Genomic DNA, 18263 nt, shown 5'->3' on the forward strand with positions numbered 1-18263 from the left:
GTTTTAAGCAGCCATAGTACATTTATAGTTTCTTAATAAGATTGTGTGCTCAGTGTCAAGGCACATTAATATGATCACAAGCAGCAATTGAGCATGGTGATCGTTGTTTATGAATAATCTCATCACAAAACTGTGAATGCTGTGACAATACTGCAAAAAAACTGGTATCAGTGTAAAGAGAAATGTCAGTACAACAGATCCATTTGAGATAATTTAGGAGCAATGTCTCATTCACTGCCACCAGAGAGCACTGACAAGTTTATTTTTCAGCTATGTCACAATTATTTAGTTTTTATGGTTAAAGTATTGGCCTGAAAAATCCAGGATATGCTAAAATGTATATATTTACTGAAAGAAATGACAGGAAATTCATCCATCTCAATCCATTCTTAGCCTAAAGTGTAGCCATTTATTTTAATTTATGTAAAATAAAAATCAAACGAATGAAAAAATGAAAAAGTTGCACATTTTAAGAACAGATTGAACTTTTGTTTTATTTATTTTATTGTGTTTTATTTTTTTTGCATGTATTCAATGTTTCAAAGAAATTCCCCCTTGACAATAAATCTTAAGATGATTTAAACATATGTAACATATCTGTTACAAATGGAACAATATTAAGACAACTGAATGTGTCTGAATGAACTGATTCATTGTTTGCTTATTTGTCATTTCATATTAAACGTCGAGTGAATTGTTAGCTTCTTCAATATGTTTTTTTTTTAACATTATTTATTATAGAAATGCATATATTCAGTGCATGTACAAAGATTAATGTCAAATCTTCAGCGCTAAAAAGAAAAAAGGCGTGTGTGTGTGTATATGATAACTGCCAGATGTCTTAGACCACAACCATACCAAAGTGATTTTTTTTTTTTTAACTTTTATACATGATTGTTAAACGATAAATTAGTTGATCATAAAAATAAAGGTGACCATTTTACTTTAAGAATGTAAATACAAAATAGAAAACAAACAAAGAAACAAAGAAACAAATAAATAATCGTATCGGTTAAAGCTTCGTCATTATTTACATCGGAAAAAAAATCTCCCGGAACTTCCGCCAAATCTAAACGGAAGTAGGTACGTGGCTGCTTCAGCTGACAGTCTACATGATGGCGACAGAGGTTCAGAGCGGCGACCTCGACAGTGCTACTTCCAGCCGGCTCGAAGTTTCCATCGATGGCCTCACCCTCAGTCCCGACCCGGAGGGCGAGCAGGGCCAGGTCGAAGAGCCGGACCCCAAACCCGCGGAACCCGGGACCGATACACCGGGTGCCGCTGAAGGCGAAGATGGAGAGTCTGGCAAACCTGCGATAGAGAGGAAATGGGGCTTTCCTTTGCAAGAGCTGTATGGAATGGGCCTTAAATTCTTCAAAGGTATTTTACATTAGTTGCAATCGCACAGTTTAGACGCACAGAAACGGCTAGCCTCCGAACCGACCGTTAAATGGTGACACACGTCGCTCCCCGGGCACTGAGGTTAGCTAGCAGTCTGCTAACGTTAGCTGTTAGCTGTTAGCTGTCACCGCCGGGGGCTGCTGCTGTCAGCCGCAACATTACAGTAGCTACATAGCTAACGAGTAGCCAACACCGCTAACAAGCCATTAGCTGGCTGGAAGACAAGCCCGGCACTTCCGAGTTGTCCGTCTGTCTCTCTGTGTGGCCGAGGACATTTTCCTTCGGCTGTTTGCCTGGTGTTGTCTCTCCCCTGGCTACCTGTCTGTGGGTTTGAACAGGATAACCCGGCTCCTACGTTATGCGACTGCCACATCAGCTAAAGAGTTGAAATGTCCATCCATCATAACTGCATGTGGCTTATTGTGCTTGTTTGGGAGCTTTAAAAACGCCCTGCCCCTCCACGGCTGCGGCTGTGTGTCAGAAGCTTACGCAGATCTTTCCCTTATAAAACAGACCCTGCTGTGTTGAAAGATTTACTTTAGAGAATGAGACTGCACCATAGAGTCATATCGATGTTGTTGAAACCAGTTCACAGTGCTTCCTGATCCACGTTCTCGGCCCTGACATTGTTGTGTGACCACTAGCATGTTTTACAGCCAATACGATGCCTCCTGTCCATACTGTACCACTCCCTGCTGTGCGTCCACCAACAGGAAATCCAATATAAGGCACAGGTGGATTACTCATATTTATTTCCATGCATACAAACTGGACTGCCTGAACTACTGTACAGCTGTGCTTATGACCTAACATACTCCTGGAAGAATTTGCAAGATGTGCACCATCCTTTCTTTGGCTGTGACTGTAACATTCATTTTTGGGTCTTATCACTTCAAATGACTTTGTTGCAGAAGTTTTGAGGCGTGTCTAGGTGCTGTTTGGCACATTGTAAGCAGGCTGTTTTATGGCGTTGGCAGGACTTGACCTTGCAGCCCATGTCAATTCAGGCTCCTCCTTCTTGAGCATCTTACAACAGCAACAGTATTCTTTTTTTTTTGCAGAGAAGCCTGTATTTCCGCTGGCAGTTGTGACTGAAATCTTTGTTTGTCTCTCAGAACCCCTAATCTTCCAGTTTGTTATCAGTTACTGATCGGCATTTTCAAAACTCTGGATACCTTTTTATTTAAGTTTCCTGATTTCTTAAGTTCATCTGCCATTTCATTCAGGTCATTTCACATTTCTCTTGCCTTCCCTGCAGCTCACTATTCAGCAAAATCAGTGCAGCCCTGGATGAAATATGCAGGGGTGTCTCAAGAGCTAAGAACTCATTTGACTTTTTATACAGAGACACTAATTACAATCAAACAAGTAACAGGTGTGGAAACTTACCCTTAGTAGCCATTACTTTACTTTACTTTACTTACAACTGTAGTAGGATCACCTTTAAGACACCATCAACATGTGTCATCATTTAAACATCTCCTACTTTGCTCTCTAACGGTAGCCTGACAAGTGTATTTTTCCAGTACAAGCTATGAAATTTTAAGCTTCAAAACCACAGCCTCATTTGAGTTTTGTCAATCTCATTAAGTAATACATGTCAAAACCACACAGTGTGTCCAAAGTGCATCCGTTTTTCAGATCTAATTTGTCGGCCTTTTGAAGAAATGTATGAAATATACAGCATCTTATTCACCTGGCCTTTGGCAAAAGGTGTAGTCAGTTGTTACTTTGGAAATGCACCGAAGCATTTTTCCTTCTGGGGATTTGTACTTTCTATTAAAGCAAAGCGCTTGACTGTGCAAACAGGTTTGGGCCTGATTGTCATTCTGTGCAATAGTAATCTAGGCTTTGTATTGCCAGTCATGTATTTCTAGTCTGGCGAGAGTTCGGCCTATTTGCGTAACGTGTATACATAAATCTGATTCTTGCTTCACCTCTTATTAAAGTCCCACGAGGTTGTTATTAAGTTATTGAGTGTCCATGGTTTTTTAAAAGGAGAATGGCTCCAATCGACACAGTAATTCTCATAAACTCTATAGTCTTGGACCAAGAACATGACACCCTGTGTGTCACTACTGTTTCTACCACCACAATGTACTAAGACTCAAAGGTGTATCGTAGTATTCGCCAGCACTTTTGAACAAAGGACATAAAATACAAAGAAATCCAGACTCACTGCCTCTGCATTCCTGCTCTCAGATAAGGACGGAAAGGCCTTCCACCCGACCTACGAGGAGAAGCTGCGACTGGTGGCTCTGCACAAACAGGTGTTGCTGGGCCCTTATAATCCCGATGCTTCACCTGAGGTCGGCTTCTTTGATGTCCTGGGCAACGACCGCAGGTAACTCCAGCAAACATCTGTATGTGCACGTGATGTTTGAGCTTTGGCAGACATTCCTGCAATTTTTTGCTGTTTTTCAAGAAATACAGACACACGCCTCTCCATTCAGTGTGTTAATATAGTCTATTTAACTCTTGTTATTCCTTCATGTCTTCATGTCAATGTGACAGATTTTAAATTTCCCTAGTTTTCTCATTGTAATACAAAAGCATCTAAAAAAGAAGTCATAAAGTACGTGCTTTGCCAGCTGCATGTACTATCCATCTTCACGTCCATTTTCACTCTGTGTGCAGAAAAGAGTGGGCTTCCCTGGGTAACATGGAGAGGGAGGAGGCCATGGTGGAGTTTGTCAAGTTGCTGAACAAGTGCTGTAACCTCTTTGCTCCTTACATCACGTCACACAAGATCGAAAGGGAGGAGCAGGAGAGGAAAAGGTAAAGTGCTCATTGTTTCCCCTGAGAGAGGTCCCTCTGCCACGGTGTCTAAATAGAGACTCTGTCTCTGTTTGTCCTATATGCAGCCAGCAAAAACAGAAACGGCAGGGAAATGATTGGACATTTGTTGACTGGTGCTGTATGATATCTTTGAAGGAATTTAACCATTTTTACATCTCCATCATTTTTGCTGTACCCCAGGAAAGAAGAGGAGGAGCGTCAGCGGCAGGAGGAGGAGGAGAGGGAGCGACAAAGGCAGGAGGAGGAGAGACGGAGGCTCGAGGAGGAGGAAAGGCTGAGGAGAGAGGAAGAGGAAAGGAGGCAGGCTGAGGAAGAGAGGCTACGGGTTGAGCAGCAGAAGTATGTGTGTCTGTGTCCCTCTGTGCGTCTCTGCATAATGTGCTTAGGCTTGCAGTGCATCGATTTGTCTTCAGCATGACTGCATGATCATCACACTCCCCTGACATTGATATCTGCAGGTGTTTTCAGTCGTAGAGTAGGGCAATCATGGCACTTCAGCGGGGTGACATACTCATAATCATGACCCTTCTCTCTATGTTAAAACCACTCAAACTTTCCACTGTCCAGCATTTTCTCCTCTCCATTTCCTCTATTTCCTTCCTCACCAACTCCTCTCCTGTGTTCTGTGTCCCAGACAACAGATAATGGCTGCACTGAATGCGCAGACGGCAGTGCAGTTCCAACAGTATGCTGCTCAGCAATACCCCAACAGCCCAGAGCAACAGCTGGGCCTCATCCGACAGCTCCAGGAGCAGCACTACCAGCAGTACATGCAGCAGCTCTACCAGGTCCAGCTGGCCCAGCAACAGGTAGCATGCACTGTCACTGATTGATTCTTATTTTCAGTATTAAGTAAGAAAATATTAAGCTTAGGTGTTGGCAACAAAAAATTAAGCTCCTCAAATAATTATGCTCCATTGTGATGAGCACCATATTGGGCAAACTCATCAGGATAGCAGTTTTAGCCATTATGGTGCAGCCTCATATTGTAGTTTTCATTGCCTTTAATGTTTTAACTTGGTGTAATCTCGCTTTGCTCCCAGGCGGCCTTACAGAAGCAGCAGCAGCAGCAGGCTGACTTGATGGTGCAGGGCACCCTGGAATCTGGCAGCTTCAACAGTGGCGAACCCATCGCCGCCTCAGCAGCAGGACCATTATGTGCAGCCTCGCCGCCTGCTGGAGAGGAAGCCCCCACAGTCAATGGAGGCCAGTCGGACTCGTACTCAGAGAGCATGGACCGGGAACCAGAGCCCGAGCCGGCGGAGGAGGTCTCAGAGAACGGGCCTTTGTTAGGTTGGTGGGCTGCTTTTCTTGCTTAAGAAACAAAAACCTCTAAAGTTGACTTCATGCAGATAGAATCTACATTTTCCCAATTGTGCAGCAGATGGTTACAGGGCAGAGGAGGGGGACTCTCTGTCAAACAAACAAAGCTTTAGACCAAAATTGAAACCTGATTCGTAACTGCTGTGTCCTTGTTGATGTGACCTGGAGGGCAGGCAGGAGAAGAGCTGGAACAAGTGATACATGATAGTCTGCTGGTTTAGGTATCATCCAGCCGCACGGTCTGCTTACTGTAGAGTACAGAAGTGAACAAGGCCTTGGGCTGATTCCAAAACATACATCCTGAACCAAATGAATCCACTGTGGCTGGCTGCTTGCTCTCAGAGTAGTGCTTTGAGGAGAGATGGATAGATAGCCCGGTATGCAAAAAAACAACATGGACGCGTGCATGCTCTCTTTCTCTCTGTGACACACATATACTGACGATGTGTTAGTTGAGCTAGTTTTGCTTTTAGTCTCTGTATGCTGGCAGGAATTAACTCATTAGGAAATAAGAATGATATTTCTTTCCCAACTGGAAACCTGCACCAGCAGATTATATTGCACATTTTTACAACAGGTTGTAAAAAGACTCTTGTCCTTTGATCACAGCAGACTCCCCACCAGTCATAGCTGCGCCCTCCATGTGGACACGGCCACAGATCAAGGACTTCAAGGAGAAAATCCGGCAGGACGCAGACAGTGTGATCACGGTGGGGCGTGGCGAGGTGGTGACGGTGCGTGTCCCCACCCACGAGGAGGGCTCGTACCTCTTCTGGGAGTTTGCCACGGACTATTATGACATCGGCTTCGGGGTGTTTTTCGAGTGGACGGATGCCGCCTCTGCTTCGGTCAGCGTGCATGTGTCGGAGTCCAGTGATGAGGACGAGGATGAAGAAGGTGAGGTGTGGGTGGGAAGTCTGCGGTGGTTGTTTAACTACAAAAACAGTGTTTGAAAAGTGTCAGGTTTACAACTGTAATACGTTCATGATTATGTAAACACAAAATATGCAAAACAGACTATTTTCCAAGAATTGAAAATGAAACTTTGCTAGCTGTTCTTAGTCTCACTGTTGGACATAAGATAGTGTAGATGAATCATGATTACCCTTTTTACCATTTGCTATGGATACCACATATTCAGCTATTTAATGATAAGCCAAGTCGTGGTGGCTTTTAATCTTCCATCTCTGCCGCAGACGCAGTTGCTCTGAATAGGAATGTTGCTTTACTCACGGGCCAGTGGGGAGACAAATAACTGGTTGTATGGATGAAATTTTATTCTTATCTAAAGAAACTTGCCTACACCATAGTTAAACACTTCAGGGGGCTGAGGACGTCTTGCTTGTGTTCTTTGGTGGAAACCAGAGCAGTCGTGTGAATAGAATGAATTCTAGGCAATAATAAGGCAATATTGTGCAGTGGAATTTGCATGGTTTTGTTGGTTTACTGTAAAAACTTAATATGTTCTTAATATGTTCTAAACTTGACTTCTGAAAGAATAGTAGCAGTTGTGTATGTATATTTAGTATAACAACACTGTGTGTTTTGCACAGGAGATTGTGTCACATGTTGTTATATACTTTTTGTATCTGTTTGGGGATAAAGGTTTGTTCAAAATTTGACCCCGCAAGTAAGAGACTGCCTTATTCCTTAGTGCGGCGTGAGAATTATTGAGCAAAGAAAGAACTCCACTGAGTGCAGAATAGATAGAATTTTTGTTTCCTCAAATTGAATGATTAAATGATCTCACCGTGTGCTCAGGACTGAGGCACAAATATAACTCCATAGTGTCAGGGTTAATGATAGCATCGTGTAATTACAGTGAAGACGAGACTCATTGGTGATTCCCTCCTGCTTCAATCTGATACAGGTGATCCTCCCAATGAGGAGGAGAAGGCGAAGAAGGAGGCAGGGAAGCCCCAGGTGGATGAGATTGTGCCGGTGTACCGGCGAGACTGTCACGAGGAGGTGTACGCCGGCAGCCACCAGTACCCCGGCCGCGGAGTCTACCTGCTCAAGTTTGACAACTCCTATTCGCTCTGGCGCTCCAAGAGTGTTTACTACAGAGTCTACTACACCAGATAAGCCTGAATACAGACACAGGGGGAGCCAAGGAGTGTGTGTGTTTATATGTATGTATGTATGTATGTGTGTGTGTTTGTGTTTAGGTGGAGATTTGTGCGATGACGGCCTGTATGTGTGTGCTCGTGTGAGGGAGAAAGTGATATCAGATCTATTCTGGACAAAACCACCAGAGGGTGACAAAGACACATCTGGAGCCCATGTTTGGAGATTGGACTAATATGTATGTACTGTATGTGTATGCGTGCCCCAAGACACACCCATGCTAGAGCCTGTCATCGAGTCCGTGGAAGAGGAGTGTGTATTCCTGTTGTATATTCACCACCTGTCCTTGCTGCACTCACATAGACAAAGCTGTAGGACTTTGCTCTCATATTGTGTTCTGCTCACTTTTCACCCTGGGCTCCTCTTCTGTCACCACCCCAACCCAATACTGTCCAACGTGGCCTTGTGGCTGCTTCTGCCCCGAGTGACGCTTTCACAGAAACCCGGCGAGTCCGGCATTCTGCGAGCCAACTGTTTCCTGTTTGGTAGTGATGGTGGTTGTTTATCCCACAAGAACACAATGTTGAAAATGAAATTATATGGCAGATGTACTTAATAACACTATGGTTTCTGTTCTGCGGAGAGCTTCTGGTCTTTGCCAAGTCTCACACACACACACACACACACCAGTGCACAAAAACGTAATCATTCTTTTTGATGCAAAGCAGTAGTGTGTTATTCCTTTCCCGAGCCACCGTGCGCATATGAAGATCTGACAGGATGGTGTGGTGGAAAAAGTGCTTTTTTGTCTTATTACCACACAAAACCAGCCTGTCTTTCACCTTTTATTTCTTGATACAATCTGATTGACAGAGTGCACCAGAAGTAGTGTTTTTTTAAAAAATATATATATATATAAAGGAGTCTACTGGCATAATCTATGAAGGACAGGCAAGAAGTCATTCCATGGTCCATGGTTTAGGTGAGCTCCAAATGAAGTGTTAAAGGAGAGAGAATACAAGAACACGCACATGAAAAAATGTAGTTGTGAGCCTTCTGGCTTCATAAAGTCAGTGTGTCATACAAGATGTCTGAAAACAAATAAGCATATTCTCTCTCTTTCTTCCACAGATATACTTATCTGTGTGACACTGTTTCAGTTTGTTTCACCTTCCAACAGTTGCCTCAGCACTTCTTTACAGCAGTGTTCCTGTTTCTGAGGTTAAACCACGTGACATTAAGTCAACTGCCCCTTTCTCATCAGTTCTTTATGAAGAATCAAGAAAAAAGGTGCTAGTGTTAAGACAGATGTATGTTAATATTACCTGGGAGGTTTTTATGTCCATCGTCCTGTTGCTGTACTCAGATTCGGCACACACACACACACACACACCCAACAATAAAAAATTCTGTTTAGGAGGCTATGATGCACTGTTACATCTCTGCAACTCTCACAAATCAAAAATCCATCACACAAAATACCAGTTTTCCTCCTGGATTGAATTAACTCAAATGATCATCTCAAATAAGGTATCGTGAATGAACAGATTATGTAGATTTATTTTGTGTCCTGGGTGACGTGGTTGCTTACTAACTCAGTTGTGACATCTAAATGTATTCAAACTTTTTTTTGTTTTAAATTAATTTGTTGCCATAATTTAGATTCATTGTTGTTCAGTTTCACACCACATATGCACGCTGTGTGTACCAACCACATAGGTGCATTACGAGCAGTGTGTTCAGTAGGCGTCGGAGACGTTTCGTTTCACTTGTTCGCTCACTGAGCTGTATTTGTGCATTTTTATGTGTGTATGCAACCAAACTTTGAAGACACAGAGGCGGAATGGCCTGCAAGTTGAGTGATCCTCCAATGTCCTTGCTGAGTGGTGTCAGTTCATCATATTATTTAATTAGAGGCCACTCCTGCCTCTTATCCATTCAGTGAATTGTGTAACAAAATGTCACTACTCATGGCTAAACCGAGCCATCAAGTCGAAGAAAGTTCCCATCTGTTCTGAAGTGTGATGTTTGTTTTTCTTAAGTTTCTTATTGCTCACCAAATGGTTTGAGCGAACATGTTCAAGCCTTGTATGTAAATAATTCTATAAACGAGTTTATGTATGGGTTTTTTCAATGTGGAAGAAGGCTATGGCTTTGAGAATCAATGCACTGTAAAATATGGTGAATGAGATATATGTATACATTTTACCCCGAATGAAAGTCCGAAACTCGTAGGAAACATTAAATTGTAAGAGTCCACTGACATGACAGACAGAAAAACTCATCTTTTTGTATTGTTTTGATTTGTTTGAATCTCTTATGAGTTGCAAGATCTTTTTGGGCATATATTTAATCTTGATTAAACTTATGTTCATCTCTAGAATTGGATGGTTTGTCTACTTTTCTTACTTCCTTTCATTCATTCACTGCCTCAAAACAGACACAACAAATTACTTATGTTGCTCCTGATAGACATTTTTTCAGCAGACATCCTGACAAACAACAGGTGTAATCAGTATCATTAATTAAGGCTGCATTCCTAGCTCATTGGGACTTTTAAATGGGATGGAGCCATCCTCAGTATCTTTAGATCCACCTGTGCTCTCCCTGCCTTGCCATGTCTTAAACTAACCACTAAAACCCCAGTTACACAAAAGTTGCAATCATCTGTTTGTACTGTTTTCATTTGAGTATATGTCAAAAAGGATTAGCAAGCTATCACATGCTGTGTCATTTATTTTACCCACCTTTTTGGGATTTGACGTTTGACATTCAAACAGAAGAAGGAGGCAGCACAGTTGGAATGTGAGCACACCAAAAAATGGCCTTGAAACAACACAACGGTATTAGCTTGTTCCTTTTTCCACCAGCGGTGAATGTGTCATCCTCATGCTGCTTTCCTGCCAAACACGTTTTGCGTTGAGGGAAAGGACAAGTGCGGATGTTACTCATGTGTAACAGGATAATCTATGTTTTGCATGGTGGGATGTAGCTGTGTCAGCCTTTTACACTTTAATGTTGGGTAGCTGTTGCAGTGCACATGCCAGCAGGAGAGGAATGTAAAGATCTGCAGGTAGTTGAGTAATGTCCAAACATGGATAGTGGTAGTGCATGACTGGAGCTTGACAGTAGAGGCACCCTTGAAGTTGCTGTGTTCACTTGAAGACACCAGGGGGCACATTAAATACTACAGACACGTTTTGCCAACTGGACATTGTTAGCCAGACTTTGAAAAAAAAAAAAGTTGTGAACTGAAGCTGAGCTGGGTAAATGGTATGCTATCAATGATGAGGGTTTGCTCTTGGGAATTTAAAGAGGAACGGTGGGAATGCCAGGCGGTGGACATGACACAGGGGCTGGACAAACATGCCTTGTACAAACAAAGAGGACATAAATCAGAGACAAGTGTGCAGAGAATTGGGTTTCCAGTGGTTATTTTAAAAGGTATGAGCAAACAACTAACGTGGGCTTTGTTTGAAATAAAGACGCTAACGACAAATTGTAGGCTAATGTTACACACGCATTTTGTTATTTAGCTAGCTAGCTTACTTAGCTTAACTTGGCAGTAGCCATTTGGTTGTTTCATTGGTCATAACTAAAATAGCAGAAAACATACATTTCACAAGCAGTTTAGGAGTCACCAGATATTAACAATAATCCCCACACCAGTCCAATTTTCACGGGTAGCTGTAACTACGTATTACCTTAAACTAACCGGCTAGCTAAATAACTTAGCATTACGTTTAGTAAGATAACATAATTCAAGATAGCTACCCTGTAACTTGGCTAATGGTAGGTTAGCTAACTGTAGCGTCACATTATTACAAGAACATTTCATTTTAATGTCATTGTTTCAGTTTAATTGTTCAATTGTTCTTCTAAAAAAATCTAATCTAAATAAAATAAATATTATATAAAATAAGTATGAGTTTTAGGGGTTCAGACGTAGGTTGACAGAAGTGAAGACTCAATGCTTTCTGCCTTTGGTTTTGTGTGAGCTTATTAGGCTATTTCATGTTGACAGATTTATTAAACTAATTCAAAGTTCATTAACTTGCCTGAACCTATTAACTGAAATTGTGCTCAATTTGGTAATGTAACATTACTCCAATAAGATCATTAAAAGTGAATTAAAGAAATTGGTTGGTATTAGCCTCTGTTTCATTCTCTCTGTCTATTGCCATAAAATACGGAGTAATAACTAATGATTATTTTAAGACATAGTTGACTAAAACACTGATTTAAGTGTGATTTCGTGTAACTTTTCAGTTTAACGGCAGCTTCAGTCCCTCTGGCTCCGTTTGGAAGGAATCCAGCCCAGGTTTTCCATCCCACCGACGCATTGACTTCGAAGGGAGGCAGGTAAACCTCCTCTCTGTATGCGGCTCCGGTTCCAGTCGCCACAGGTGGTTGTAATGTTTTCCGGGTTTTTATTTGTACTTTTTCCTACTTTTCCTTGTGTTTTTTTCCCTTCTCTCTCCAGCCTGCACTCTGTCTGGTTGAATTTGAATAGACTTTGGGAGGCAACGTCTCCAGTGTACAGCAGCACAAAGTCCCTTGCTTTGAAAAACAAAAATATGGCGGGATTGAAGGATTATATTGACTCGCAAATGATAGCAGCCATAGGACGGCAGTACGTCTTGGACTTGTTTTAAAACTGTAAGGTTTTTGCGTGAACACTTTTCCGTCCCGCTGGAGTTATTTGGTATGAAATAAATATGCCCTTTCATCAGAGGAGCATCGAGCCGCGGCGTGTTAGCAGGTTATCGGCGAGGGATGGCTGGACGCCGGCGGAGGAAAACGGGAGACGCAAACTGCGAAAACCCGTGTTGTTCTCGTCGTTGGATGAGGTTAGCTGTCATACACTGACCAGCATAATTCACCAACTTTCCGACCTTTCGCGACATGCCAGCGACATCTTCCTGGGCATCGAGATGGAGGCAGGCATGGTGTTCAGGAGATCCCGCAGGATCCAGGGACGGCTGCAAAGTCTGCAGGGTGAAATCCACAAGTTTGATCCCAAGAAAATCAAAATCCGTAAGTTTGCAGTGCTGGTGACTTAGTTACTGTAAGTGTGAGATGGAGGGTATGCCTGTACCTGTGAGTTTCTGTCCCCGTAGTATTACTGTAGTAATATTGTAGTAAAACCAGAGGGCTGTAAACTTCTAATCTAGAGCCACGGACATGTAATATCTCTATCATGAATGTACATACATGGCACCGTGGCGCTATGATTTCTTACCACAGATTGATATTTATTTGTTTCACAGAGAAACCTGTGAGGATATAAAAGTGAGTTTTCATTTCAGAAGTCTGACCTTGAATGGTGTGTATCTGGAGATGTGTCTTTCTTTTGGACTTGTGCTGCTCTGTCACAGCAACATAATCACTGCCGTGGAGAGATGCTGGTCAGGGCCAAGGTGACTGTCACATTTTGTCCACGTGAAGGAACCAGTGACCAGAGGGACTGGTGTCTCCTGCACTCATGCCTTCGTTTATCTTGAGTATGTTGACTTATGTTAATAGGAGTGTTGAGTCCTGTCAGAAATGATGGATCTCTCTCAACGCACCCACCATCTGTCTTTCAGCTCTTCAAAGGACACAGTGATCACAGGAGGCAGGCTTGCAACGCATTTCTTCTTGCTGTTTTATACATGTAAACAAAGTTGGTCAACTCAAAGATAAATGGGAAGTCAGTTTACTTTGCAGGAGCCTGTGCTATCTTTAGTTGTTTTGTGAATTGTTTTTGCTACCCTGTAGTCTCACAGCGGTTATATATTAACTCAGACTTTGGCTAATACTATGGCGACAGTGCTAGCTCAAAACGATTGATCAGCCTGTCATTTTGTCTGCTTCAATACAGACCTGTAGCACAGCCTTTGAGTGAACACATGTCTGCTTGTTCAAACCCCTGCATCCTATTTAATAGGATGTTATGGGATTGTTATGGGGTACTGTATATAAACATAGTAGTTAAGGGATCGTGTTTCCCATTGATTTGCTGTATGGCTTCTTTGTTTTATGTCATTTGCCTCACAAAGATATTGCAGCCCAAGTTCCTCTGAGCATTGATGAAGTAGGAGGATTTTAAGTTCTGAGTCATGAGCTTTTGTTTCCTTTTTACTGTCTTTCCTCCTATCTATTCACCCAGTGTTGTGTCTGACTGTGACTCACTCGCTCACTCACTCGCTCTCTTTCTCTCTCCCTCACACACACACTTTCAAAAACTGGTTGCAGAGAAATGATAAGCTGAGCAGACAGTTCCCAGACAAGCGAATATGATGTATGATGAGCAATGGAGTGTGTGTGTGAACACATGCGTGCACACACACACGCACAAGCTGTGTTTAGGGGCTACCTGCTACATGACTGCTACCAGACATTTAACTAATCCCCTGTGTTATTGCATGGCATGACTCGACAGCTGTGATTATCTGTACCTGTTCGAAGTTTCATGGTTTCCTAGGTGGGGCTGGGAGTTCCTTCTTAAAGCCGACATCCATTTAGGCCATGCGCTCAGTCACTCAGTGGAGGTGTGAGAGAGTAGACAGGAATGCGGTGTGTTACTGAGGGATCTGTAGTTGCCAGCTCCCACACAGCCCCAAGGCCAACGGTGGATGTACAGAAGCACTGAATTCAGATTAATAAGTCTAATTCTTTCCACACAAACACCTGTCTTTAAAACATGTCTTGTGCCCTCCAGCATTCCTCCAGCAGGAGAGTGATGTATTTGAATACGTCATCATACAGAACAGCTGGTGGAGTTGTTTTGAGTGGGTATTTGAATGAAAATGAATATATGATGCAGAAACAAATCATCCATTGACAGATAAATTGTTTTGCACCTTCTCTTACTCACTGTTTTACACTGTAGTAATAAACACACCGCACTGCTTCTTGTTTTTTTAACCTTAAATTTGATGAGATCAGGCGTTTGACCTGCTCTCAAAGGGATGTGTTGCATAATTCATCTTATAGTTTGCGTGTAAGCATCTAACTGTGACCGCTCATTCTGTTGTCTTCGACCACTGTGGGTCAGGATTCTTACTCTAACCTCAGGTCAGAGATGGATCATATTACTGGTGAGGGGCAAAAAGAGGGGGCCCTATATGCTGGGGGACTGACACTGAGAGAAGGGTGTAGTGACTGTGTGTGTGTGTAGTATCTCGTTCTGCTGTTTGCTATGCAGTCAAATTGCCAGGGGCAGTTTAAACAGGGACACGATAGGCAAATGGGATCTTCCTCTCGGTGTGTATTTTGACTGTCTCACATCGCTGTTAATCCATTTGTGCTGAAGTGTACTGGTCACCAGGTCGGAGGTCATTCTCTCCAGCCTCAGAGGGGAACATCTGACACTTCAGAGTCCAGAGTTTAAGCAAAGTCTGGTTAGCCTGGTTTGGGTTTCTGCTGCAGGCCAACAAGGGTCAGATCAGCTCAGCTCAGCTATGGCTAACATCTACTGATGTCAACTGTTGGCAACAGTTGCATATTGTTTGACAAACCATAAGGGATTACAAGTGTTGGATAGACAATGAATTTCACAGTCAGACACATCGCTACTGCCACACCCTGGTCAATTTATGACATTCAGATGACTGGGACAATGACAGGACAATTAAATTCAAACACAGGCAAACAAGGGTACACTGTGTACAGTGCCAAGTTGCACCCATGGTAATGTCATGCTGTCTGAATATGAAGAGAGGATTGTAGGTGCTGGTCATTTGCGGCTAAGAGGAGAAATGTTGTGGTGAAAATCTCCAAATAAAACAACTTTGTCTGTGTAAGAACTGACAGGACTTTAGAAAATGTTATCAGATAAATGCTGAAATTAGCTTACAGGTAAACTCTGCATGGCCTTGGCGTTGTGTCCACAGTAGGGAAAAGGATTTAGGATCTTGAATAATTTCTGATCATTCCATGTCTGACTGTGTGAGGAAGATCTGAGAAAGTCTTGGCCCCATTGTATACCAGACAGTATGATATTTGAAACATGTCAGATTGCGTAATGAAAGCCCATTGAATCACAGAGCTACAATGTAAATAGTAAAAAACAACATCGATTTGCGTCATCCATTGTGGGCTCTCTTATGTTATGAAAATAGCAAAACACTAAACAAGCTTTTACCATCATGTTGACACTAATGTGCCGAGAGTATGGGAAAAGAGGGCAACATGAAGGCAGATTTTTCAAAGTGAGTTTGAAGAAAATATGTATAAAGACATAGCATTATGCTGGATTGCTGGTCTTGAATGTCTGACACTGCCTGAACTCTGATGCAGCCTGTTTTTTGTTTCCATAGCTTACAAATTAAGACCACAGCTTTTGATTGATGACCAGAGATTTAACCACATTTTTCTCAAAATTGTAAAAAATTTCTGGGACAGACCAAAATTCCACAGTGTAAAGGGCCTTTGATGGGGGACTTACGAGCCTCACCCAGTGACATGTCATGACTTTGATTTTTAAGTGAAGTGTGTTAAAGACTAACTCCCCACTGCCAAATATAGCACTGCGTTGAATAGGGAGTATGCTATTTTAATGTGGAAAGTAGGTCGATCTAGTGAAGGTTAATTGGAGTTAGAAGAGACTTAGGCGCTCCCTGTCAAATATCGTGATGCCCATGAGCTACCTGCATCTGTAGGACTCTGAAATAGAGAGACACACACACACTCACACACTGAACAAGAAAAGACAATTTGGATTGGACACGTTTCTGTCTGACTTACTAATGTCCACAGTCAATCCTCCTCTCATAGACATGCATGTAACATGCCTGTGCATTCCTCCCCACATCCCTGTTATTTATAGATGTATGTCTTTGCCCAGCCATCTTTCTTCTGTAGCATGCTATCATGTTTAGTGTGTTGCTATGATCAAGTGCTGCTCAAGGACCAGTGTGTGCATGGCCACATACACACTTGGCTTGTTTGTTGATGGACATTTTGGCTCAGGCGGCTGGCCCGCCAGCCATCAGTGTTTGTGTATAGAAGTTCAACCCGGTAGTGACGATAATGACACTGAAACTAAACTGATTGAGTGAGATCCCAGTTGTGCCCTTATCACATGACAAAGAATAACAAAGTGCACCCATGCCTACATAAACTAATTACTGTTTATTGTTTTTTAAATGTCTTCTTTTCCTGTTTGCCGCACACACACATGCACTCTCAGTGTATCCCAACTCAATTCCCCCTCGTCACTATTCACTCTGGCCTGCCATGTTCCCCCCCATTCATTGATAGAGAGCAGTCATTACGCAGCCAGAATCCACAAGTCAGTTCCCACAGGTTTCGTTCCAGTGAAAGGAGCCTGGCCTGGTTCTAGAGGTCGACCTGGTCCCATGGGGAACAAAAGAGACGGGTCGGGAGGCACAGAGACAGAAGAAGAAGTGAGAGAAAAATGGGGGAAAAGAGTGGGAAAGGGCTGTAGCTTTCCAGGAAGTGGAGGGATATAGCCATTGAACTGCATCTGACTTGGACTTTGTGAATGTGTGTATACATGCAGCCGCCCTCTCTCACGCCTCTGTGCAGACTGCCCAGGATGTAGTCGCAGCCCTGGCGCAGGCACAGAGGAGTGTTAGGGAGTGAAAATACAAGGGGGAGGTGACTGATGAATGCATGTGTTGTTCTTAAACCTTTGTCTTTTTGTATGTATACACACATGCCCTTGCAGTCTGTCAGCATTGCCATAAAATACTTGATGTTGATCTTCACATGTGATGTCCCAACTCCAGCTGCCTCTACTCAGCGCCGTCTGACAGTTCTTCTGCTGAATAAAACTAAATCTGTCAGAGACGGATTTGCTCTCGACGGTATGAGACAGTAAAGTTAATAAGAAAACGGCTAAATTTAGAGGTGTGTATGTGTGACTGTGTGTGTTTGAGCAGTCGTGTTAAGCTTGTGCCAACTGATAGGAAGGCAGTGAATACCACATGACTTTATTTTATCACTTATTTCATGCCATGCTCATCTCTTTTTCACATTTCATTGTTAGTTTTGTACATAGTATGTTAAGATTTTCTGGGCAAAAGACAAGTCATGGGAGCCTCCTGAGTTACTAATATAAAGTGCTGAACGTATCATGGAATATTACTTGCAATGAAGGAACAGATGCTGCTTTCTGAACTGCACCTCTGCTGTCTAAACCTCTTGCCCACTAAAAACACCCTTGAACTGGTGGTGCATGGCTCAGACATGGTTTCCCCTACACAGCATAAAGTCTCTGTGAAGATTTAATCATGGCTGTCCACACACGTGCCATGTTCATACACTCAGAGGAGCCAGATGCAGGCCTTGCAGGTTGGCAAGTTGGCAGTTATGGGTGCTGCAGGGTAATCCAGGGTTTAACCAGCCAGCAGGGAGATGAGCAAGATTTAATTCCTACTGTCATGACCTGTGCTTGGAGGAGGCTCCAGAGATGGACACCCCCTCATCTCTTGGATGGTTAAACATTTGTTAGCTGCATGCACACAAACATGGAATTTAGTATCCTAGAATCATTTAGCAAATTTCTACATGGTAGTATTGTAGCACTGCAGGAATATTGAATATATAATGTACAGTATATGCACATTTCTTTGTATTTGCATTAACTGCATTACAACTGATTTATTCCATTACTGCACACATTAAAGAAAGGTGCAGTTGAAGAGTGTAATTGCAGAGTTCAA

At 42.7% G+C, this 18263-nt stretch overlaps 2 protein-coding genes across 3 annotated transcripts in view; both read left to right on the top strand.

Moving 5' to 3' along the window:
• The first annotated feature begins 1077 nt into the window (after positions 1–1077).
• acbd3 (acyl-Coenzyme A binding domain containing 3) lies at positions 1078–9978 on the top strand. 2 transcript variants are annotated; one of them, XM_070987489.1, is made up of 8 exons: positions 1078–1380; positions 3604–3745; positions 4039–4179; positions 4381–4539; positions 4835–5009; positions 5244–5493; positions 6133–6420; positions 7394–9978. In XM_070987489.1, the coding sequence occupies exons 1-8, from the start codon at positions 1113–1115 to the stop codon at positions 7606–7608; spliced, it is 1638 nt and encodes a 545-aa protein (XP_070843590.1). In that variant the 5' UTR covers positions 1078–1112; the 3' UTR covers positions 7609–9978. The 2 variants fall into 2 exon arrangements, with proteins under 2 accessions (XP_070843590.1, XP_070843591.1); XM_070987490.1 differs by having other exon boundaries at positions 1097–1380; positions 6136–6420.
• A 2149-nt stretch (positions 9979–12127) lies between these two features.
• Positions 12128–18263, top strand: part of nhsl1b (NHS-like 1b) — a 98657-nt gene continuing 92521 nt past the window's right edge. The window contains exon 1 of the mRNA XM_070986986.1: positions 12128–12627. Coding sequence (XP_070843087.1) covers positions 12309–12627 — 319 coding nt within the window. The 5' untranslated portion in view covers positions 12128–12308. The remainder of the gene's footprint in view (positions 12628–18263) is intronic.

The sequence above is a fragment of the Chaetodon trifascialis genome, chromosome 19 (genome assembly GCF_039877785.1).
Source record: "Chaetodon trifascialis isolate fChaTrf1 chromosome 19, fChaTrf1.hap1, whole genome shotgun sequence".
NCBI classification, from domain to species: domain Eukaryota; kingdom Metazoa; phylum Chordata; class Actinopteri; order Chaetodontiformes; family Chaetodontidae; genus Chaetodon; species Chaetodon trifascialis.

Excerpts from the sequence above, each read along its gene's own strand:
- acbd3 (XM_070987489.1), top strand. The coding sequence starts at position 1,113 with ATGATGGCGACAGAGGTTCAGAGCGGCGACCTCGACAGTGCTACTTCC. Across the intron at positions 5,494-6,132 it reads AGAGAACGGGCCTTTGTTAG|CAGACTCCCCACCAGTCATA; the intron begins GTTGGTGGGCTG and ends CTTTGATCACAG. Across the intron at positions 6,421-7,393 it reads TGAGGACGAGGATGAAGAAG|GTGATCCTCCCAATGAGGAG; the intron begins GTGAGGTGTGGG and ends AATCTGATACAG.